The sequence below is a fragment of the Danio rerio genome, chromosome 18 (assembly GCF_049306965.1).
Source record: "Danio rerio strain Tuebingen ecotype United States chromosome 18, GRCz12tu, whole genome shotgun sequence".
Taxonomy (NCBI): domain Eukaryota; kingdom Metazoa; phylum Chordata; class Actinopteri; order Cypriniformes; family Danionidae; genus Danio; species Danio rerio.
Window position 1 is genome coordinate 28,952,511 of NC_133193.1, and position 24,465 is coordinate 28,976,975.

Sequence of the window (24,465 nt, forward strand, 5' to 3'; positions counted from 1 at the left end):
GATTTCTTTTTCTTATAATGCACAGAGTTTTGATGAAAGGGACGTTTTCATTTGCCATTCTCTGACAATCAGACAGGCTCATGCAGTTCATCAAACCTCATCTTTTAAAGTCTTAATCGAAATAAAACGCTCTCCTCATAAAAAGCCGGCGTATCAGCACTGCTACACTGAAAACACATGATCCCATTTGTGCCTTCTGATTGGTTCTTGGGACAAAGCGGCTTTTGCTGTCAAAGGCAAGTGGCGTTTAGAGGCTTTTGCAAACAAACTGTAATTTCTGAATGGGCGGACGCTGGTGTTTAGATGATTTAAAGCAAAAATATTTGTCGAACATGTACTTTGTGCCTAAAGCATTCGCTCAATGTCATTAACTGATTTTTGGCGGACATGGCGTTTAGAGGCTTTTGCAGGAACCCTTCATATCTATGTGGCAAGAATTTTTTACTGTCTGCATGCATGGGTTGTTTACTGATCCAAAAAATGAAAAAAGCTGCAATTAATACATCAAATAAGAAAAGTAATATTGTAAATATTTATACAATAAAATTAACTGTTTTATGTTTGAATACATTTTAAAACATGAAATCATCTATGTTGAATATAGATTTCTCAATGTCAAGCAGCATTTTTATTTGCTAATACACATATTAAACCACTTTTAAAATATAAATATAATTAATTATTGTTCTAAATAGGTCTGATAATATTTTGCTACTTTCAATCCTATTTTAGTGGGTGTCATCTTTGTATTCAAAAAAGTATGATAGTAGTTTTTTCCTTGTGACTAAAAAAGTAGGTAAACCGATTCTCTCTAATGTATGAAATGTGTGAACGCTGTATTCTATTATTAATGTGAATGTATTGCAATGTGTTGCAGCAGTGATTTATTTTAATTTTTCATCTTTAAAACTCGGGTCTAAACATATCTTCATTAAAACTTAAAGCAACACGCCATGTTTTATATACTTCTTGCTGTTTGAAGAACACACTGCTGACTGTTGTATTTTTAAAATCCACTCCTCTCTGTTCTTTCCCCTCTTTCAGCTTCCTGAACTCCTCCAGGCTCAGAAGTGCTGGAGCCTTTTCATCCGTTTCATCCTCTTCCACATCGATTGTGACACCAAACTCCCCTCTCCCTCAGCTGAGGGAGCACCTGCCATACTATTGCTGTCCAGCACACTAAAGCAGGTGACTGCAGTACACACACTGAAAGACAGCCCCTTTACACTCACTCATGCCCTGCTCTTATTCATCCACCTGAGAGATATCATATTCTTGCAGACCAAGCAGGACACGCTGTAGCCCTGTCAACTTCTCACATTCAAATGTCCTTTTCCAGTATGACTACAGACTTGTTTTTAGGGAACACATGCATGTCACAATTGTGAGACACAATGTCCAAATAACAGGAAATTACATTGGAGACATGAGAAATAAGAACACAATTTTGTGATGTAAAGTCGAGGCGGCGTGTGGACACTTGTCAGCATGTACAGTTTAAGTTTTGTCTGGAAATGTGCAGCAGCAACTAAGGGTCTTGTCAAGTCTGATTTTGTCTCTTGTGATGTAATTTAAAAGCCTTAATGAAAGTAAAATATAATCGAGTCCCTTGAGTAATTCATTGCTTCATATAGGGTTCACTTAGGCCCAATTCCAATTCTATTTTTGTACCGCTACCCCTTCCCCTTCCCCCTTAAAACCAAGTGTTAAGGGGAAGGGCTTAAATTTACCCCTAAGAATTGGGATAGGACTACAGCACCTGTACACGTCATCATATGTCATCACCATTTCTTGCTTAATTTGAGATCAGATGATCGTGACTGCTATAGTGATTCTAGTTGTGTTATTTTTTTTATATTTATCTTCAGGAAATCCCTGAAGGCATATATTATGTTATCATAACGATATAATGTGCAATAAGATCATAACTGTACTCTGCATTTACACCGTGACCATATTCATCTATGTAAACACACCAAAACAACATTAACATTATAGCAGACACTGTAAAAAGCTCATTCCCAACCACTAGACATTACTGACAGGGTATTCCAGTGTCAGAATGTTATGGATCTTTTGTACAGGAGTTATTATTAAGGATTATAGATTGCAAAATTTAGCGTGTTTAATTTTAGTGTTTTTTTTTTTTAACATGATTGTAAAGCACGAATGCGGTTTTGAATGTATTTAAACATGTGCTTGTTTGTTGTTAAAATTTGTAATAATGACAAAAGTACTCATTTGTGGATATCCTTACTACCGGGTGTAGCTGTGGCTGGTGTATTCTGGGAAATTTTCTTACCCCTTGGTTTCAAGTGTGGTCCTGAAAAATCTTCATTCGAAGGGGTATATATCCCTTTGTCCTCAGTCCTACGGCTGGGGTGTCCACACTCTGTCCTGATGGGCCGGTGTCCTGCAAAGTTTAGTTCCAACCCCAATCAGACACACCAGGGCAAGGTAATCAAGCTCTTACTAGGCTTTCTAGAAACATCCATACAGATGTGTTAAGGCAAGTTAGAGCTAAAATCTGCAGGACATCGGCCCTCCAGGACCGAGTTTGGACACCCCTGCCCTATGGGGTTGGGCCTTAGACTCAGTTTTGGAACTGTGTTTGTTGGATTAATAAAAAGGATGACATGTTTTCATAGATCAGTTTTTAGTTATTTATTTTAAAATGTGCTGTGATCTATTTCATCAAGCAACAGTGTCAGTTTCACTTTAAATAAATTCATTTAGGCTTGACATTTATAATGCGTCATTTTAGAATTATAAGGTTCTATTTGACATTTTTGTCAAAATTGAGTTATTGACATATGCTTATTAAATGACAACTTATTTACATTATGGGATGTTTTTTTGTAAGTTGTTTACATTTTAAGACTTTTTATAAAAAAAAAAAATGTTACACACATACTGTTTGCTATGGAATGCAAAAACTTTGAAGCTCAATATGTCAAAATCATTCAGAACGCAGATAGAACCTTATGGACATAACCTGGACATAAGAACTTAATTTAGAAATAGTTTTGAAACGAATATTTGCGCTTGACAAACGCAATTAATTATTTATAGACTAATTGATATCTGTGCGTAAAGGTTTCCCTATCCAAGAGAGAAAGTGATCCATTATCTCTCATTCTCAGCAGTAGATGCTCTGTTTAACAGTTTTCTGTTAAAAAAACTGTTAACTGTTTGCTAGTGAAATGCTCAGTTTTTCCACTTAGACTTACTTTACGTCCTGTAAATATCGAATACGCTTATGGCGCGACGCAGCTGGCTCTTAAAGGGAATGGGAAATGAGACTCTAATTGGTTTATTCTCAAAACACACCTACTGTATAACTCATTAAGAAGATAAACTCAACCATTTTAGACCATGCGCCATGACGCAAAGCGGATTTTCCCGTCCTCAAATTAGCAAAAATGCGTTCTGATACGCCCTGAAAGCGTTTGCGCCCTGCGTTTTGCGCTCTCTGCATGGACGTTAGAGCCCTAAACCTATTCATGAGCATAAAACAATTCAGCTACACTGAAGGGACCTTGATAACTTACCAAGTGAGTGAGTATAAACGGTAAAAGACCAAAAAGGTTAATTTCCAGTGGCAGTTCTAGACCAGAGTAACTGGGGGGCCTGGGAAGAAGCCACTTGTGTTAGGGGGTACACTTTAACATATATCACAAACTGCTTAAACAATTATCCAAAGTCATTTTTTTTCATGCATCACTCTGCAGTCTTCAAAAACAAGCTAATTAAATAACTTCAAATCTAAATAATCTTCCATGTTAATTTATGTATTGTAGTTAATTTGTATTGTTGTTGAATTACACATTTTTAACATTGATACATCAAGGCTCTTTTTTTACTTGTAACCATTAACAAATACAGTTGAAGTAAAAATATTTTGCCCTCCCATTAATTTAAAATGTTTTTCATGTGATCTTTAGCAAACCAAGGCCATTTTTCAAGGAAAACTTCAGTATTTCCTATAAAACATAAATAGTTCTTCTGGAGTCAAAATAAGGCTAATTTCTTATAGTTTGTTTTAAATAAAAGACTTTTAGCACTGGAATACATAAATATTTAAATGCACAAAGCAGATCATGTATTTGCAGTAAGATCAGAATGAGGCACATACAAAGTTGTTTCCATATTCAGGGAGCCTAAAAAACAATGGTGGAATCTGACAGAAACTTCAAATGAGACCATATTGAAGTACTAGTTTATTACATTTATTTCTTACATTTTTCTTTGTCCATAAATCCACAATTTTCCCTTTATAAAACCACTGATGCAAAGCAGAACTTCAGCAGCCAATAGTCCATTCTCGTGTCACATGATGCTTCAGAAATCATGCTAAAATTGTGATTTGCCTTGGTCACCAATTTACCAGCAAAATTCCAACAGGAACTAAGGCTCTTGTCAAGGCAGATGACGTCTTTTTAAGACCAAAATATACAGTAATTGATTCCCATGAGTAATCAGTTGCTTCATAAGGGGGTTCACTGATATGTCAAGACAGCCTGGTGCCCTTGAGGACTGTGCATAGTAAAGTTCTGCTCTCATTAGAAGAAGAAGAAGACAGAGAACTCTAATCCCAGTGCACAGGAATGAGTGTGCGGCCATAAAACAGTACATGCATGAACATGTAGTGACAAAATCAGATCTGATCTTGCTCTCACTCTGCGTTCTTCTTCTCTAGACTGTTGGAATGGCCACTAAACCTCATCCGCCTCTGATGAAGAAACACAGTCAGACCGATCTGGTAAGCCGACTCAAGACACGCAAAATCCTGGGTGTCGGAGGAGAGGATGATGATGGAGAGGTGCACAGGTCAAAGGTCAGTAATTATGTCTTGCATCCTTGTGAATGTCCTCATTCGAGTTCAATGTGACTTTAATTGCAGCTCGTACACACAGACATGCATAAAGTTATTATTTTGTATTCAATATTCAGATTTGCATATTTTTAGTGTCTTATTAGAAGCTGTACAAAGAACTAAAATACTATCTTTTACTCATTGTTACACAGTCAAAACTTACAATTAGGGTTGGGTCGATAGGCGAAACTGGCTGATAGAAGCTCTCAAAAAAATACACATGGCCCTGTTAACACTAATACATCTTAGTTTTAAAATGGCATTTTAGAACGAAAACAATCCACGTCCACGCAGGCGTTTAATCTAATATTTCTGAAAAGTCTCCACACTATACTACTGAAAATGCACATCACATGACACACACACTCTGTCATGCGCTGCAGTGTCTAAGCTCCAGCAGTCAGCCCAGAGAGCAGTGCACATCAGAGAGTTTATCAAGGATGTACTGCTGGATTGCGTCCCATTATAGTTTATAAACGTGATATTAAATTATTCTTGTCTATATCTAACGACTCTTCTGTCTTTTAATTCATCAGTTTATTTGTCACAGCATCAGTAGACTGCTTCAATCTTCGCTATCATGCTTGTACTTAATAATTCTAGCGAAAACCTCAGATACTGTTGGTTGGTTCTTGTTGGTTGTGGCCTTTTTTTTACAAACCAAGTTTGTCAACGCCATTATAACGACACAGATCACTCTGCCTATTCATGCCAGAGTCCCGCGGAAAAAAGGTGATTGACAGGTGGTAATTTGTGTGTAATTTATTCTTTAGACCATGCAGATCAGGTAGTTGAAACGGTAACCTAGGCTACAAAAAATGTATTCGATATTAGTTCATTCGTAAATATTCATTATTTATAAATAATTAATTTACCGCCACCTACGTCGACAATGCCATTGTCCATCGTGATGTATCACATTAAACATACGATGCCAAATTGGACGACATCGACTAACCCTTCTTGCAATAGCTACACTAATAAAATTGTAGAGCTTCAACTAAAAAATTTAAAAATGATTGTATTGTTATCCTTATGTGGGCTTATTGTATATTGGGTTCATATTACCTGCTACTTTAGAGTGCTGAAAGAAAATACATATACATATAATCAGTTAGCAGATGCGTTTATTAAATAATTAAAAGTGACTTACAAATGAGACAAAGCAACAAAACATCAGCACTAGTAAAGATGGCATTTTTCAGTTAGCCTAATCCAGAGTACAGATGTTTAGTAGGAGAGAAAAAATAATTCACATATAAACTTAAAAGGACAATTAAATATATTGAAAACATCAGTATTTGTTTCTAATGCTCTTATGACTGCAAAACTAAACCAGACATTGTTTTCTTTTCCTTTTTAAATTTAAACTAGGATTGTGAAGGTGAATCAAAATGAAATCAAAAACTCTAAACACCCATGAAGGTGAAATCCAGGAAATCCCCATAGCTTTGCGTTTATAAACATAAATTTTAACTGCTTTCATTGGTTCAGTGTCACTAATAAACACACGACTAAAGAATGTTGTTAAAAAAGGATTTATTTCAAATATTCAATATCGACTGAAGTTATGAAGTGAGTTTGTAGCATTCCTTTAAGTTGCACTGGTGTGTTTGTGGAAAACATGATTACATTAAAATGATCATATTTTTCTTTTATGCCATACATTATTATAATACTAAATAAAGATCATCTTCCATGATGACATTTTGGTAACACTTTAGTTTAAGTCACAATGAACTGCATTACTAAACCATTAACTAACACTACTAGCTTAATAAACTACTAATTTGCTGTTTATTATTAGATAGACTGTAGAAAATGGGTTAAGGTTTTGGGTTGGATTAAGGATGCAGAATAAGATCATACTTTATAACTACTAATAAATAGTTAATATGTTAATATTAAGCTGGTAATAAACCATCAGTTAATAGCAGGAAATTGTGATGTTAACTTAAGGGTTACTGGCATTTTGTACATTTTCCACCATAATTATTTCAAAATATAATTTTATTTTAGTAGTAATTTGTATTGCTTAATTTAAAGATGAATTTCTCAATATTTAGATTTTTTTTACAGATTTTGAAATAAGTTGTCCTATCCTAATAAACCATACATCAATGGAAAGATTATAAATAGCATATTGACATTTAAATCCTTAAGACTGTCATACAGGATCACAAATGTTATGTTTCTTATGTTTGATTTTCTGATAATTGTGTTGAAGTACCTAAAAGCTTGCTAAAATGAAACGTGTTCTCGTATGGCTTTGTACAAGAAGAGCTTTTTCCACTTTTAGATTGGATCTGCACTTAGTGCACAAGATAATCCATCATCTCTCTGGACATAAAATATGTAAACATCCATGTGCTTTCATGTTAAGTACACTACATGCACAGCACGTATAAACCATATTCACCAATATACATAGTGATGCTTATAATCATATCTGCAGCTTTGTTGCCTATGTGTAGCTTAGAGAATTGTTGATCTGATTTGAGCAGGGAGAAGATGGATCCATTCATTACTAAAAATAAATGAAGGAAGCACTCTACTTCTCACTCGTCCCTAAAAGCTGCACACCCACAGGAAAGAGTGTGCTGCACAGTGAAACAGCTCTCATTTTGTCCATGGAGAAGGGTTGAATTTCCTGTAGACGGAGTAAAGGGTCTTGTTTTGGAGATGTTAGGGTTACTCAGAGTTGCGGTGATGGGCCTGGTCTGCACTTCCTGTTTCAACACATGTGATTCAGCACTGTGGTTATTTCACTCATAGGGGTCTTTTGTAAGATTTAACAGAGCCATTCAGCAGTATTTCTGGTTGACACACTGTGGCTTTTCAGTATAGTATAAAAAGACTAATGGAATTGTATGATTTAGTGTTGATGAAGTCTGACTATAAGCTACTCAATACTTAAAGGGGGAGAATGTAGAATCCAGAAATTCTTGTTATACACGACACCAGTGGTGTTTGAGTGAATTGTTTATAATTATTATTATTTTTTTTTTGTGGCAACTTGCAGAAAGCAAACATCCAGACACCATCTCTGCTGCTGAGAGTGATGTGGATGACAGCTGTGTGGAACAACCAAAAAAACAAAACAAAACTAATCATAACGATATGGATTGGTTCAAAAATATTTGCAATTAACCAGCATCATCATGCCAACAGATGTAGTCATTAAAATTACACTGTTTTTTAATTTTGTCACCAGCTGTTCACGCATTGGTCACATACGAATGTGAGCAATACACAGGCCTGGATTGGCTAATCAGGAGGACCGGGAGAGTTCCCGGTGGGCTGGTTCGTTTTTTTGGCCATGAAGGCCGGTGTCCCTTGCTGCTTGCACTCTCAGCAGTCACACTTTTTTAATTAATTTATTTTTTTGCCCATAGCCTCACTCTTTTTATTCATTATTTTGCCACAGCTCCACTCTTTTTATTTATTTTCTTGCAGCCCCTTGAGCAAAATGCAGCCTGCATGTTAATGATGATGTAACTATCATTCGATCCCAAACAGTGGCACCTTAGTGAACATAATAATTTGAAAAATTAATATTAATGAATATTACACCTGCTCAATGAAGATCTGATGCTTCACTACATTAATAAATCTGACATAACTTGATCAGAAATCTAAAAAGGGGAGAAAAAGATCAAGCCATCAATAGAAAGTAATACTGTGGTTAAAAGAATCTTGCAGATAACAGTGCAGTACTCATGTTTTATTCCAAACAAAACGGCAGAACAGCGCCATTGTGGTCCAGTGGTCAGCACTATGCTTTGAGTGTCGCCGTCAACCTGACTTCCAACATCACCTGAGTTTTTTTTTTTTATTTATAGTGTTAAGAAATATAATACTGTTTAATACTGTATAATACTTATATAGGTGTACATATTTTATTTTTATTTTTTGTGTGACCACTGTTTCAAAGGACTGCATATCTGTAAAGAATTTCGCACAGAATATATATTTAGATATTGCAGGAAAGGGCATTGTGATGTTTTAAAGAATAGTGTTGAAGATTTAGCTACCTTTTAATTTTCTCATATTTATGAAAAACATTTGAAGCCCTAAAGCAGCTGTTTCCTTGAAAAAGACATGATAGTGTCATTAGAAACTGAATTGGAAATAACATTATTTTATTATAGTCAGTCATGAACTGAGGTGGGCTGGTCCAAGGCTTGAAACTCCAGGGCTGAAAAGGAGTCCTACTCCGGCCCTGGCAATACATGATGTATTGATTTCATGTCAAATTGTTTGCAGCTATTACTTCAGAAGTAATTCTAATAGTCGTTCTAATCATATAGTTGATTTAGTGCAGATTGTTAATGAAAGGATTTTTACAATAAAGTAAAAAAAAAAACAGATTTTAAATAAAATAGAAATTTAATGCTATACACTCTGACAAATGTCTTGTCGTTGATCCCAGTTGCACAAATAATTACTTTTAGTTCATCTTTTGGGAAAGTGACAGAAGGTAGATTTTTCCAATAAATTATCTGTTGAACTACATCACAATCATCACAAATACTGCAAAAGACCTACTGAAACCTGCATAGATCTAAGATTCTCACAGAAATCAGTCAAGTTTGGTGAAGGAAATATCATGGTTCAAGGTTAAATTCAGTGTAGGGGTAAGCGAGAGATCTGCAGAGTGAATGGCAACATCAACAGCCTAAGGTATCAAGACATTTGTGCTGGCCATTACATTACAAACCACAGGAGAGGTCAAATTCTTCGGCAAGATAGCGCTCCTCATATTTCAACCTCCACATCAAAGCTCCTGAAAGCAAAGAAGGTCAAAGTTCTCCAGACTTGACCAGCCCAGTCACCAGACATCAACTTTATTGAGCATGTATGGTAAGATGTAGGAGGCATTGAAGATGAATCCAAATAATCTCAATAAACTTAGGGTGTTCTGTAAGAGTGCTTTCTTTGCCATTCAGATGAATTTATCGGTAACTTAATTGAGCCATTGCAGAGATGTATGGATGCAGTCCTTCAAGCTCATGGGAGTCAAGCAATATTAATACTTTTCCCACTGCACCATGACTTTATATTCTATACTGTACATTATTTCTGTTAAGTGACAAGACTTTTGCCTTAGCAAAGTCGGAACTTACTGTCCTAATTAAATGATTAAAAATCAAGGCATGATCATATTTTATTTTGGTAAAATAGGCATAATGTAGAGGCCTTTTCTTTTAATATAAGCCACTTCTGATACCAAATGATCAACAAAAAGTCAAGTTATTATTTGTTGTTCCTAAAACTTGGATAGGCAACAAGACTTTTGTCGGGTAGTGTAGATGTACCATTAATTCTGAATGCACTTGGTTATGAAGTATTAAGTATTATTGTTTTATTAAATAAAACAAAAGGTCATTTTTTAATACTTATTAAAATTTGAACCAGTAACATAAATTAAACTTGTTTTTAAAAAACTCAAGCCAACCAAAAATTTTTATCCACAGTGAGAGTCAAGAGTCGTCATTTTAGCAGCATTTTCATGACAACACAATAGTGCTATTGCAAGCAGCGTAAATTATACTACAGAAGTATGCTAGAAAAATTAGCTTTTCGTGTTATTTTAGTTAACTTTGTTTTTCCGGTGAGTATTTGTGGTACATGCATAGATGTATGTAAATAATGAGCTATTTTAAACTTTGACTGTTGCACGCAGAATTTATTCCACAGTGCGCTCTGCTGCTCTTAAACTTTAGTCAGCACTGCAACAAATCTCCCTTGATTGACACAAGCCATTAAAATAAATGGGTTTCATAGTTTCAGTTTTCTTATAATAATAATAATAATAATAATTAATAATAATTCCTTACATTTAGATAGTATTTTTCTAGACACTCAAAGCACTTTACACATTAGGGGGAATCTCCTCATCCACCACCAGTGTGCTGCATCAACTTGGAAGACGTGACCGAAGATATATTGCGCCAGACCGCACACCACACACCAGCTGTGTTTATTTTGTCATTCAGAACATTACAGTAGATGTAATGCAGAGCAAAATTACATTACATCGACACTCAGAAAGAAAATTTGAAAAATATGTATTTATGAAGAACTCATTAGAAGCAGAAAATACTATAATAAATATATAATGTTTGTGTCGCATATATATAGAAAACTATGTAAATAGTAAACCAATTAAAATCACAAAAGCCAATTAATAATAACTTAAATACATTAATGTGTGATTTGTGTGAATAGTTGATGTGTGTCACATGTACTGTGGTTATTTAACTGTTTATGTTATTTAACTTTTTAGCTCATACTGGCTGTCAGTAATATTTTAAGGTGTGATCCTGTTCTAAAGTCTTATAATAACAGAATAAAAGCTGTCATGGAACTGCACAGATCTGCTCCCAAGGCTTCGGTACTGCCTACCTGATAGCAGGTGTGTGAACAAACTTTGGCCGGGTTGGGTTGAATCCATTAAAATGCTGTTTGCTTTTGACAAGCATTGTTATTGATGTAAGTCCTCGATGTCATTTTGACTCCAGTGGTCCTTTCAACTGACTTAACCATCCTCCTTAGGGTGCTTTTCTCTGATGCATTGCTATTTTCATGTCGGAGAGAGAGATGCCATTTGTCAGAATACTCTCAACAGCTCCTATGTACAAAAATGTGAGGATTGATGGGCTGAGGTGTGCTTTTCTCAACCTTCTTAGAAAATGCAGTCATTGATTCGCTTTCTTCTCAAGAAAAGTGGTATGGAGAGACCGATTCAAGTTCTCAGTGACATGGATTGTCTCTACTGCTGTGTTGTTTATGTAGTAAGGGGAATAAGTGGGCTGTTTCTTCTTGAGTCAATCACCAACTCCTTGGTCTTTTCAACATTCATGAATAAGTTGTTAGTGCTGCACCACTTTGTAAAGTATAGAAGCATATGAGTAGCATGATTAATTTCAAAATGTAATATGCTAAATGGCAATACAATATGTGAAACGGCAATGTATTTCTGTATTTCAATTTGCATTTTCCAAGACATATGTGCAATTTTTGGTGCAAAATGAAAATTAAATCATTTGCATTTCTCATTTCAAACACGGTTTTAATATGTAAATTGTATCCACATTTTAATGCTTTATAATTTGCAAATTTAAATTGAAAATGCAATACACAAACTGCATTTGATGTGTATAAAGTACAAGCAGAAACTGTAGCAAAATGATCATTGAAATGTTATTTGTCTGAAATGCATTTACACTCATGTCTAGGAAACGCAGAATAACATTTTCAGTATAACACTGTGGGATGTTTGTAGCAAAATTTATTTTAAAATGTAATACACAAAATGATAATGTTTAATGACATAAGCATACAGTACACATCAGCTAACATTTAGGTGCCTTAGCTGATATGTACCGAATGCTTATGACAAGAGATATTGCCTATTCCTGCTTTGTATGTACCATATAGTTAGAGGTATAGTAGCCTTGTCATCTGTAGTAAATCCAATGACTGTAAAAAAATATGGACGACGCAACAGCCCCTTTTCCTATTGAACGCCTTGAGGGCAAAACGCCTGCTTGACGGGCACAAACTGTCGCAAAAGACTGCTGAAATTGGAGCCTTGACATGCGCAGAAGGACTGTCTGATGGAGCCAGAGGAGGAGCCGCGAAAATGAGCGGAGTCAAGCTTCCAACCAAACGCTTTATGTAAAATCAAATCAATCTGGCTTGATTGATCGGGCTGGAATCGGGCAGTGAGTCCAGGCATCCGGAGTAGGTCCAGCAGAGGTAGTCAGTCTGAGCTCTGAGGGGTAAGTCTCCGGCAGGCGAGAATCTAGCCGAACTGGTCAGAGTGTATTTTGCCATCTGGGTGGCTAGGCGTGTATCAGCAAACTAATAAAGCCCGAAAAAAGCCCTGACCTTAGCGAATAAACAGTGTTCCACCAGGATCATGTATGTCAGAAACTATAGTTTACTGCTGAATTCTTTTTGTCATGGTAAAATAACACAGAAATCGAATAATAACACTTCAGTCTCCTGCTGAAGCTCAGACGCGCTGCTTTGAGAAACTGTCAATCACAGCTGTCAATCATGATGACACGCCCAGCATTAAATTACTGCTAAAAACAAATTTTTTACGAAAATGAAGATCTGCACCTATTTCAGCACAATAACCAGTGCCTTAATCGAACAGAACCATCTTTCGGACATTTTATTGCAAGTGTAATAATTTTTTTTATTTGGGCTCAAGTCTCCTTCATTAACACGGAGGAGGCGGGCTTTATGACTTGTACTGCAGCCAGCCCCCAGGGGGCGATCTAACGGCCGAGACCTTCACTCAAACGCAGGCTTGCGGCACACTTGAGTAAATCAGTCTGGCCTCTAACCATGTACTGGAATCTTCTAGAAATACTTTTTTTTTTCTACTGTGCGTTTTGGTTCTGTCTATGTAATTGGCAGATGATCTCTAAACTTGCGTGTGCGAATGTCCAACTTTACTGAGCTAAGAGGTGATTGGTTTTCGTTAAAGTATTTCCCGGTTCACGCTCAAGGGCTTGTGCAGCTTCACAAAGTATGTGAGGAACAGACTTTACCGTATTTATGCTACCATATCTCCCAAATAGTGCTAGCTGCAGCTGTGATGACAAAATCTAATACCAGCCTTGCAGCAACGGCTGCCTTATGTGGGCATGGCCAGGTCAGAATGCATTTTCAATTTCACATCGGCTTTCATTCATCACAATGTATTAAATAAAAATGGATTCTTTTTTTTATTTATTTTTTTTACTCTGAACCAAACATTGCACATATGTCTTGAAAAATGTTAATTGAAATACAGAAATGCATTGCCATTTAACATATTGCTTTGCCATTTTGCATATTACATTTTAAAATGAATTATGCTACTTCTATGCTTCTATAGTAAAGAGCTTCACTTCCTCCAGAAAAAACAAAACAAAAAGCGCTCTGGGGTAAGTTCAAATGTATGGTCGGTGCTCTTTGGGTAAGGGATTCATCAAATCTGCAACAAGAATCAGTCCAAGGCACTCAAGTAAAGTGAAAAAAGCTTCACTTCCTCCCTCTACTTCCTCTCATCATTGTCCTGGATAAGATTCACTTATCGTGGTGTCATTAGTACACTTGATAATATGGTTTGTGCTAAGTTTTACACAACATGGGTCATCAGAGTGTACAATAGTGGACCTAAAACACACTATGAGTAGATTCCAATTTTTTTCACCAAATCACTGGTGACCTACAGTCATACATGTTTCAAACTCGGAGTACTTCATTTATTTGGAGGGTGAATTAAGAGAGATTATGTTTATACTCTAATTTGATCTTAAAGGTGCATTTAAACAGCTATTTGTTAGTAGTTAAGATTGTACAGCCTAATCCTGTGGGTCACATCCTTAAAATGACAGATTAACAGTAGGATTTCTGCTGCTTTCCTTTCCCTGCATTGCAAAGCTTTTCCTTTACACTTGTCCCGGTGCTTGATGAAGGATGAAGCCGATTACTCTTTCCAAAACAGCATTGTTTATTTCTTCCTCTTCCTGCATTCCCTCTGCCTCAGTTCACTGGCCTGTGCCACACGCATTCACCACTATTATTCCCTCTAAATGCGTCTTATGTTCGTGATTCAGGTCCTCTTCCTGGAGAAGGGTCTGTTCCTGTGAAAACCACGCAGGCTAGAATGACTGTACAGATGCATGATTCAGTAATCTCGCAGCCGCCAGAGGCCAAACTCGCATTCAAACAGATGCACATGTCAGAACACATGCATAATAACATGATACACATCTAATGATGCTCTGCTTTTATTTCTGTATGTCCTTTTAGAGTAAATAGACCCCAAAGCATAATTTTTCATTCATAGTATTGTGATGCACTAATCCTGAATTTATTTATTTATTGATTTATTTATTTATTTTATGGCTGCTTCTAATGGCTGATTATTTTTGCTTATTATTTACGTTTTCATCTTCTTATTATTTTATGCTTCCCATCAAACAAGACAAACATTTAATATAGAAAAAAATGCTTTATGAGTTGCTAATCTATAGGTCTTTAAATTGAGAAAACCACTGCACTGTAATCACTATCCAGACACATTGACTACCAGTGGTGTAAAGTAACTAATTACAAATACAGACTCAATGTCAGGCCAACGTCAATCTTCAACGTTCAACTTAAAACCAACCAAATATCAACATCTAATGATGTTACAGCTTGACGTTGTGTGGACATTACTACTATGACGTGCACCAGACGTTGGATTTTGGTTGCAATACCTGATGAATAAATGCCAGTATTTGACGTCAATATGACATTGGTTTAAGATGTTGGCTCGATGTTGGATTTTGGTCACTTTTTAACACAACCTAAAATCAACCAAATATCAACATCATTTAACGTTGTTATTGGACATCAAAATAACGTTGTCCTTAGACGCTGGATGGACATTGAATTTTGTTCACCTAACATCACAACCTAAATCTAACCTAATATTATTGTTTTATGACATTGTGTACCTGCTGCAATAACTATATGCACTACAGAATGTTATGTTTACACACACACACACACATACACACAAATTACATGTAAGTGCATCAGCTTTTAACAGCGTAATACTCACTACTCTTGAGTACTTTAGAAATAGAAAGGGCTACTTTTTACTCATTCCTTGAGTAATATTTACAGCACATACTTTTACTTGCAATACATTTTTTTCAAGTAATGGTACTTTTACTTGAATTGGATTTTTAAGTACTCTTTCCACCACTGTTGACTTACACTGAAAAAATGTTTCAAAGATAATTCATAGGATTTACTCATTTTTTACGTTAAGTGGTTGTAAACAATTTATTTGGGCTGAATTTAAACAAATAAATTAAGTTGAACATTATTAAACCTAATTTGTTTGTTTAAATTCAACATAAATAAATTGTTTGCAACAGTTCTGCATCCAACACTTTTTTTTCAGTGTACATGCATAAACTTTGGCAGCTAATGGTTTAAAATAGATATTATAATTTTCAAAATGTGAAGTAAATACATTACGATCTGACTTTAGCTTCGTGAAATCATGTTACATAAAACTAACATGCACAAAACAAAAACAGTAGACAGGTTGAATTAAACTGCAGAATCGCTCTTCGTCTGTAGCACTTAAAGTACTGTGATATTGGTGACATTTCCCTGGTTATTGCTGTAAGCAAAGCAGCTGCACTATGATATTTAATATGCATTACACATATACAGAGATTATCTAAATGTTTCATGCATGATGAACAGTGAGCTTTTCTGTCAGGCTTCATGTTTTTGCTGGTAGGTTTTTCCAGATACAGCCAATGAATTCAAGCATGTACGATAAAATCAATATGCTCAAGTTTACTGGATGAAGCCCATGTATAGAACAATAAGCACAGAATATTGTGAAATATCAGATTAGGCTTCTAAAATATGTGTAAGAACAAACAGTTAGTTGTTTATACCGCTTAAAATGATCATATTATTTTATGTATGGATGGGCGCTGCCATGTTAGTCTGTGCTGCAGTGGATAGATTGGAATTGCTGGATTTACAACATGTAAATTCATCAACTTTACCCAAAATACATCAAAGTGGCTCTTTAATTGGGAGAAAAATAGAGTAATTGTTAAATTAACCAAAACAGTATGTATCTGATGTGAAAAGCACATTGCTACTGTAGAAATTAGAATGTTAGATGTTATTGCCAGATGTTAAATATTTTTTCATCTTCATAGACATCAGCATGTATTTTTCAGACCATAAAACCGGAAACATTAAAAAAACTATTCTTTTTTAAAATTACTGCTAAATTATGATTCAATTCAAGCTTATTTGTATAGCGCTTTTTCACAATAATTATCAATCCAAAGCAGCTTTACACCTCTGAAGTTTAGATTGTGGAGTATACGGTTGACACTACAGCAGTCAAGCACATATGAAGAGTTCAGATGTACAGTAAAAGCCTCTAAATGCCACTTCTGCCAAAAATGAGTTGATGACATTGAGTGAATGCTTTAGGCACGTAGTACATGTTTTTCTTAGTTTTTCTTCAATTCATCTAAATCCCAGCATCTGCTTATTCAGAAATTACAGTTTGTTGGCAAAAGCCTCTAAACGCTACTTGCCTTTGACAGCAAAAACCGCTATGTCCTGAAAACAATCAGAAGGCGCAAATCGAATCATATGTTTTCAATGTAGCAGCGCTGATACGCCGGCTTTTAAAAGGAGACTGTTTTATTCCATTTCCGATTAAGATTTTGAAAGATGGAGTTTGATGAATTGGATGAGCCTGTCTGACTGTCAGTGAATGGCAAATGAAAACGTCCCTTACCTCAAAACTCTGTGCCTTATAAGAAAAAGAAAACACTATACAGTCAGAAGTGTAACAGGCATTCATAACATTTTTTATGCAGTGGGACTAATTTGAATGAGTTTGATTTACTATACATTTAACGGCAACTTCATTTCACAAAAGACTAAGTTAAGATGTCGTTTTTTAATCCCACATGGATGCTATGATGATAAACAAGAGACGAAAAAGAGACAAAGACCTTTAGTAGGTGAGAATGAATGAATGAATGACAGCTTCTAAAAGTGTCTGAGACGCATCCCCTTTTTGTCCAGTAGGCCTACCTTGTGTTTTATTTGATAATGTAAGCTGTTTTTTTAAAAAGATTCATTTAGATTAGTTTGGATTCTAAAATCCAAAGAATTATCTAAAGTGACATTTTTGAAAAAGGGTAATTTATGTACTAGCTAATAACCTTTTCATTTTCTATAAAATGAAACGTCTGAACCTAATTTTAGGAGCCTGATAGAAAATATTCATTTACAAAAAAAAGAGGTCTGATTGATTTAGAGAGTTTTGCATCTGAACTCTTTATATATAGTTACCCTGCAGTTATAGAATACAAAATGTACTTTCAACAAAGTGACATCTATGTGAATATTACATATTATTAATGAAGTAATCTGATCTACAAAATAATTAAGAATAGTTTGTGTATTATGTATTTTGCACTGTCCTTGAAGTCATCATAGCATTGGCATTGACTCCAAGTTCTCATAGAGTTAGCATTTCTGACAAGTGCCAAGTTCCTGTTCCTCTGCGGCAGCTATTGCAGGAAAGCACATTTGAATTAAGCAGCTGATTAAGTGAAGCACTGAATGGTCTAATCACACCGGTGTGATTATATTGTAAAAGGACCAACCAAGACTGATCCGGTGCAGATAAAATTGTACCCATCAAAGGGTTAAGATAAAAAATAAAAATGGTTCAGTGTCTGGCCAATAGATTGGTGCTCTCTTTTTTGATAGCAGTGGAAAGAGAGAACCACTGTAAATAGTTCTTCGTTTCCTCCATTTCAAAATGTTTGATATCCCCAAAAGTGCAATTTTTTTTTCTAGTATATGTTCCATACTGGTCGACCCTGGCTTTGATAATAGCACCCATGAGATCACGCTCATTGCTATGCCTGGCTTTCATCTTCTGCATTCAGACTCTGACCTCCAGTAGCCTCTAATCAGGATGTGGAGAATTTCTCGCAGAGGCCAATGCAGGCAGCAAATTGAAATATTTGTGCTGTTTTCGAGCTCAGAAAGGTCTCGGCTGCTTACACTGCTCAAATAAGGTGGCCGTCACAGAACCAACCACCAGATAAAATGCCATTTGAAGTTAGCCAGTTGGTAAATCTTTGCTGCTTTGGATCCTAATGAAATATGACAGCTCGGAAATTAAGACCTGATTGAATTTAATTTTAATCTAATGTATCGTCACTAGAGTTGATCACCTCTTGACCTGGAAGCATGAGATTCTGCAATGTGATGTTACTCCGTGTTACTTCCTGGTAATCCTTTTAAATTGTTAATGAACTTAAATTGCCCTGAGGCTTTTTAAAATGAGCTTTAATTCCTTTGTGGTTTCCATTTGTTCAAATCTTGGTTGCTAAATTGTCAAACTGAACTATTATATATTTGTAACCTGTCTAGCCCATGTTTAAAGGCATTCTAGTGGTCATGTTTGGTTATTTTATATATTGGTAACCTGTTTAAATGTATGGTCATGTTTCAAGTTAGCCTTTAGATAAATATTTTAGATTAAAAAAAAAAGAGGTGAGACTTTTTTTTAACACCAAGGTCTGCTCTCTTTGGAGTCTCTCTGCAAAAAACACAAAGCCAATCGATTTATTTTTTATTTAAACCAAGTTAAATAAATAATAAAAATCTACGTGAAAACATGGGGCGAAGCAGTGGAGCAGTAGGTAGTGCTGTCGCCTCACAGCAAGAAGGTCACTGGGTCGCTCGTTCAAGCCTTGGCTCAGTTGGCGTTTCTGATTGGAGTTTGCATGTTCTTCCTGCGTTCGCGTGGGTTTCCTTCGGGTGCTCCGGTGACCCCCACAGTCCAAAGACATGCGGTACATGTGTATTGGGTAGGCTAAATTGTCTATAGTGTATAAATGTGTGTGTGGATGTTTCCCAGAGATGGGTTGCGGCTGGAAGGGCATCCGCTGCGTAAAAATTTGCTGGATAAGTTGGTGGTTCATTCCGCTGTGGCGACCCCAGATTAATAAAGGGACTAAGCCGACAAGAAAATGAATGAATGAATAAGTAAAAACATGAATATACTGAGAAAGAGAAGTATTCAACACGTCATTTTTTTTTTCTGGTAAAAATATTTTAATGGAGCTGTTGTCATGGAATTGACCCAGATTTAGGTAAAAACTCAAACAATACAAACATAAACATAAAACAAAAAAAAAAAATTAAAAATCTGAAGAAAATTGTTATGTAATAACAATGGAATGACACAAGGAGAATGTACTGAACAACTGAATTGTATTTAATACTTTATAGAAAAGGCGTTTTTTGGTGTTGGTAGCTTAAAGATGACTCTCAAGTCATGCATTGCTTAGGAGTGATTTAACAAAATTCACAGACTTTAATAGAGTGTAACAATCTTGATGGTTTACATTTACATTTACATTTAGTCATTTAGCAGACGCTTTTATCCAAAGCGACTTACAAATGAGGACAAGGAAGCAATTTACACAACTAAGAGCAACAATGAATAAGTACTAAAGGCAAGTTTCAGGTCTGTAAAGTCTAAGAAGGGAAGTGTTTTTTTTTTTTTTTTTTTTTGTACAGTTAGTGTGATATTCAAAGAGGCAATTGCAGATTAGGAAGTGAAGTGGAGACTAAATAGTTGAGTTTTTAGTCGTTTCTTGAAAATAGCGAGTGACTCTGCTGTTCTGATGCAGTTAGGGAGTTCATTCCACCAACTGGGCAGATTGAGCGTGAGCGTTCGCGAAAGTGATTTTTTCCCTCTTTGGGATGGAACCACGAGGCGACGTTCATTCACAGAACGCAAGTTTCTGGAGGGCACATAGATCTGCAGAAGTGAGTGCAAATAAGAAGGTGCTAGGCCAGAAGTCACTTTGTAGGCAAACATCAGAGTTTTGAATTTGATGCGAGCAGCAACTGGCAGCCAGTGCAAACGGACTAGCAGCGGAGTGACATGTGCTCGTTTAGGTTCATTGAAGACAACTCGTGCTGCTGCATTCTGGAGCAGTTGAAGAGGCTTGATAGAGTTAGCTGGAAGCCCAGCTAGTAGAGAGTTGCAGTAATCCAGTTTGGAGAGAACAAGAGCTTGAACAAGGAGTTGAGCTGCATGTTCAGATAAGAAGGGTCGGATCTTTCTGATGTTATAGAGTGCAAATCTGCACGATCGAGCAGTTCTAGAAATGTGGTCAGAGAAGTTTAGTTGGTCATCAATCGTTACTCCAAGGCTTTTCACCATTTTGGATGCAGTAATGGTTGCCCCATCCATCTGGATTGAAAAGTTATGGTGTAGAGTCGGGTTGGCAGAAACTACAAGCATTTCCGTTTTTGCGAGGTTCAGCTGAAGATGATGATCTTTCATCCAGTGTGAAATATCCAACAGGCAGGCTGAGATACGAGCTGGAACCGAGGGATCATCAGGATGAAAAGAGAGGTATAGCTGGGTATCATCAGCATAGCAGTGGTAGGAGAATCCATGTCTCTGGATGACTGGTCCTAGAGATGATGTGTAGATGGAGAAGAGAAGTGGCCCAAGAACAGAGCCTTGAGGTACCCCAGTGTTTAGATGCTGTAGGTTGGACACCTCTCCCCTCCAAGACACCCTGAATGACCTGTCAGAGAGGTAAGATCTGAACCATTGTATAACAGTGCCCGCAACGCCCAGTGACTCAAGCGTAGATAGCAGGATCTGGTGGTTGACAGTGTCAAAAGCAGCTGACAAGTCCAGCAAAATGAGGACTGATGATTTAGAGTCTGCTTTAGCCAGTCTGAGATCCTCCACGACCGAGAGCAGGGCAGTCTCAGTTGAGTGGCCTTTCTTAAAGCCGGATTGCTTGTTGTCCATGAGATTGTTTTGAGTAAGAAAGTCCAGGACTTGATTGAACACTACTTTCTCCAGAATCTTGGCCATGAATGGAAGCAGGGATACTGGTCTGTAGTTTTCAAGTAGCGTATGGTCCAGGTTGGGTTTCTTTAGCAGTGGGGTTACCCTAGCCTGCTTAAATGTAGTGGGGAATAAACCAGAGTCAAGAGATGTGTTAATTATGTGAGTCAGTGTTGGTATGACTGCAGGAGAGATGGCTTGCAAGAGATGAGAGGGAATGGGATCGAGTGGACAGGTGGTTGCATGGCTAGATAGCACAAGTTTGGACACCTCAGACTCAGAGAGCTGAGAAAAAGAGGTGAGTGTGTGTGGTGTTGGTGTTGTATCTTGCGTGTTTGTTGTAGGTGCAGCAAATTGAGCACTGATTTTTGCAGTTTTGGTGCAGAAGAATGTAGCAAAGTCATCAGTAGTAAGTGTGGAGGATGCGGGTGGAGGAGGAGGATAGAGGAGGGAGGAAAATGTTTTAAAAAGTAGGCGAGGATTAGTGGCATTGTTGATTTTCAGACGGTAATACGTCTGCTTTGCAGAAGTAACCTCAGCTGAGAAAGAGGACAGAAGAGTTTGGTATGTTAAGAGATGTGCAGGATTTTTAGTTTTCCGCCAAATTCTCTCCGCAGCCCGAAGTTTTGAGCGATGCTCACGGAGAGCATCCGAGAGCCAGGGTGCAGGAGGACTGGCACGGGCTGGCCTGGATGCAAGAGGACATAATCGGTCTAGACATGATGCTAGTGTGGAGCAGAGTGTATTAGTGGCACTGTTCGAATCAAGTGCAGTGAGTTTGCGAGATGGAGGAAGAGAGTCTGAAACAATGGTGGATAGTCTATTGGGTGAGAGAGATCGTAGGTTTCTGCGAAAGGTAACCAGTGTAGGAGTGTGTGGCGGCTCAGGAGTAATGTGGATGTTGAGAGACAGAAGGAAATGATCAGATATTTGTAGTGGAGTTACTATTGTTTGATCAGTGAAGCAGTGTCGTGTGTAAATAAGGTCTAGCTGATTACCTGATTTGTGGGTAGCAGAAGTAGGTGCTCTTTTTAGGTCAAAAGAGGCAAGCAAAGTCTGAAAGTCTGCAGCTTGCGGTTTGTCAACGTAAATGTTGAAGTCACCTAGCACCAATAAGGGAGTGGCAAAATTAGAAAAAGATGAGAGAAGAACATCCAGTTCATCTAGGAAGTGACCTAATTTACCTGGTGGGCGGTAGATGACAACCACATTTATGTAGAAGGGGTGGATAATGGTGACTGCATGGAATTCAAAGGAGCTGATTGTTGGCAGGGACGGTATCAGAGTAAATTTCCATTCTTTGGAAATTAGTAGTCCAGTCCCACCCCCTCTCCCTGTCTGACGAGGAGTGTGGGAAAAAGAGAAATTAGCAGAAAGAGTAGCATGTGTAGCAGTGTCCTCCGGCCTCAACCAGGTCTCAGTTAGAGCCATGAGATTATAGTCAGAATATGTAGCTATGGAGGTAATAAAATCTGCCTTGTTAACAGCTGATTGACAATTCCAGAGGCCCACGGAGAGAGAGAGTTGTGAAATAGTATATACATGTATTGAACGAAGGTTGTGAGGATTACGCCTGCAGCGTACCTCCCGTGTTTTGCGAGTGTTAGTAACAACAGGAATTAGAAAACACATAATAAAAGTGCACTGACAACAAAAAATAAGTGTAAAGTAAAACAATAAAGTAAAGTACTCAAGTGCTTTGTCGGTGTCTTTGCTCGGTGGAGTCGCGCAGGTAGAGTCGATGGTCTTTACCCTCGTCGGTCTTCACACGAGGCGGTCTTCACACGAGGCTGCCGCGACCGCTGTAGGTCATGTCTATCAAATCTGATTTTTATTATTTATTTTCTTTTGGATTCAAGTCAAGTGATTGGCTGGGCCATTTTACAGTTTAATTGTCTTTCTCTGAAAGTATTGTCTTGCTGAAATGTTCACTCTGGTTTAATCTTCATCATTGTGCTAATTTAGATGTTGGACTAAAGCAGCTAATATTCAATTACAATGACGAAGGGCAGAGGATTGCTGAAGAACTACTGAATGATTTCAGCTGCTGTCTGGGCTTTTACTTCCTTTCTACACTACCCTTCATGTGTTCAATACTTTTTGCCGGTGTCATTTCATTTTATTGCACATTGCTCTATTTTTAAACTAATTAATAATGTTTTTGCATATTTAGAATTGTGTGGTTGTTACCAACATCTGGTAAAAATTTCAAGTCAACAACACCTTAAAGAATATGTTTTCTGAGAAAAATGGTGACGTTTTGAATGCTTATTTTCTCCATTGTTTATCATTGAAAAGATCAAACACAGGTAATGGATACGAATGATTTGAAATGTAATTTTAAAGTAATTGTAATAAAATCAATACCAACATTTTATGAAAATTGATTCAAATAAACCAAAAATTTTGATCCAACATTCTGTTAAGATAAAAAAAAAATAAATCAATAAAATTAATTTAAAATGAGTTTTGTTTTGTATTCTTATATTGATGTCTCTTACATTTTAGGATGTATGTCACTCGCACAAGAATATATTAATGGGGTCTATGGCATGCAAAAGATTTAAATCCCTGTTAAACAATGCCAAGAGTTAAGTGTAATACAAAATGTGAAATGCTAGCCAGATTTTTCTTCCATTAAAAAAAAAAAAAAAAAAAAAAAAAAACATTTAAAAATAATTGGGTGCTTTCTTTCTTGGTTTTGACTCTCTTTGAAACACTCTCTGATCAAACTAGTTTTGCTGCATTGAAGTTTTAAACTGTGAAAATGACAGCTATGATTAAGTTATGATTTGCATATAACTGTATTAGATGCTGCTGTGATATGTCTGATTAATAGCTCTAATATTTGTTTTTTTTTGGTTATATATATATTCTCTATAATTTATATTAAATGTTAAGTTGCAGATGAAGCAGTTCTTTTCAGTTTGGCAGTAAGTTGAGTATGTTAGCTGAGATCACATAATAGTTTCTCTTAAAACAGTGTCACTATCTGTTTTGATTTTAGACTTTTGGATCCTCCCCACTGACAATTTATTCAATAGTACTTACTTAACAGAATACTTCGACAATAATATGAATAACTACAGTATGGACAAACCCAACAGTTGGTTATTGTAAACTCGCCTATCGA

The 24,465-nt window shown here is 36.6% G+C and overlaps 1 protein-coding gene across 4 annotated transcripts in view; it reads left to right on the top strand.

Moving 5' to 3' along the window:
* tp53i11b (tumor protein p53 inducible protein 11b) overlaps window positions 1-24,465 on the top strand; it is a 131,021-nt gene that overhangs the window by 72,581 nt on the left and 33,975 nt on the right. For all 4 annotated transcript variants that reach the window (XM_073929151.1, NM_001077249.1, XM_073929152.1 and 1 more), the window contains 2 exon segments: window positions 1,045-1,188; window positions 4,700-4,837. In XM_073929151.1, the coding sequence (XP_073785252.1) occupies window positions 4,709-4,837 (129 nt within the window). In that variant the 5' untranslated portion in view covers window positions 1,045-1,188; window positions 4,700-4,708.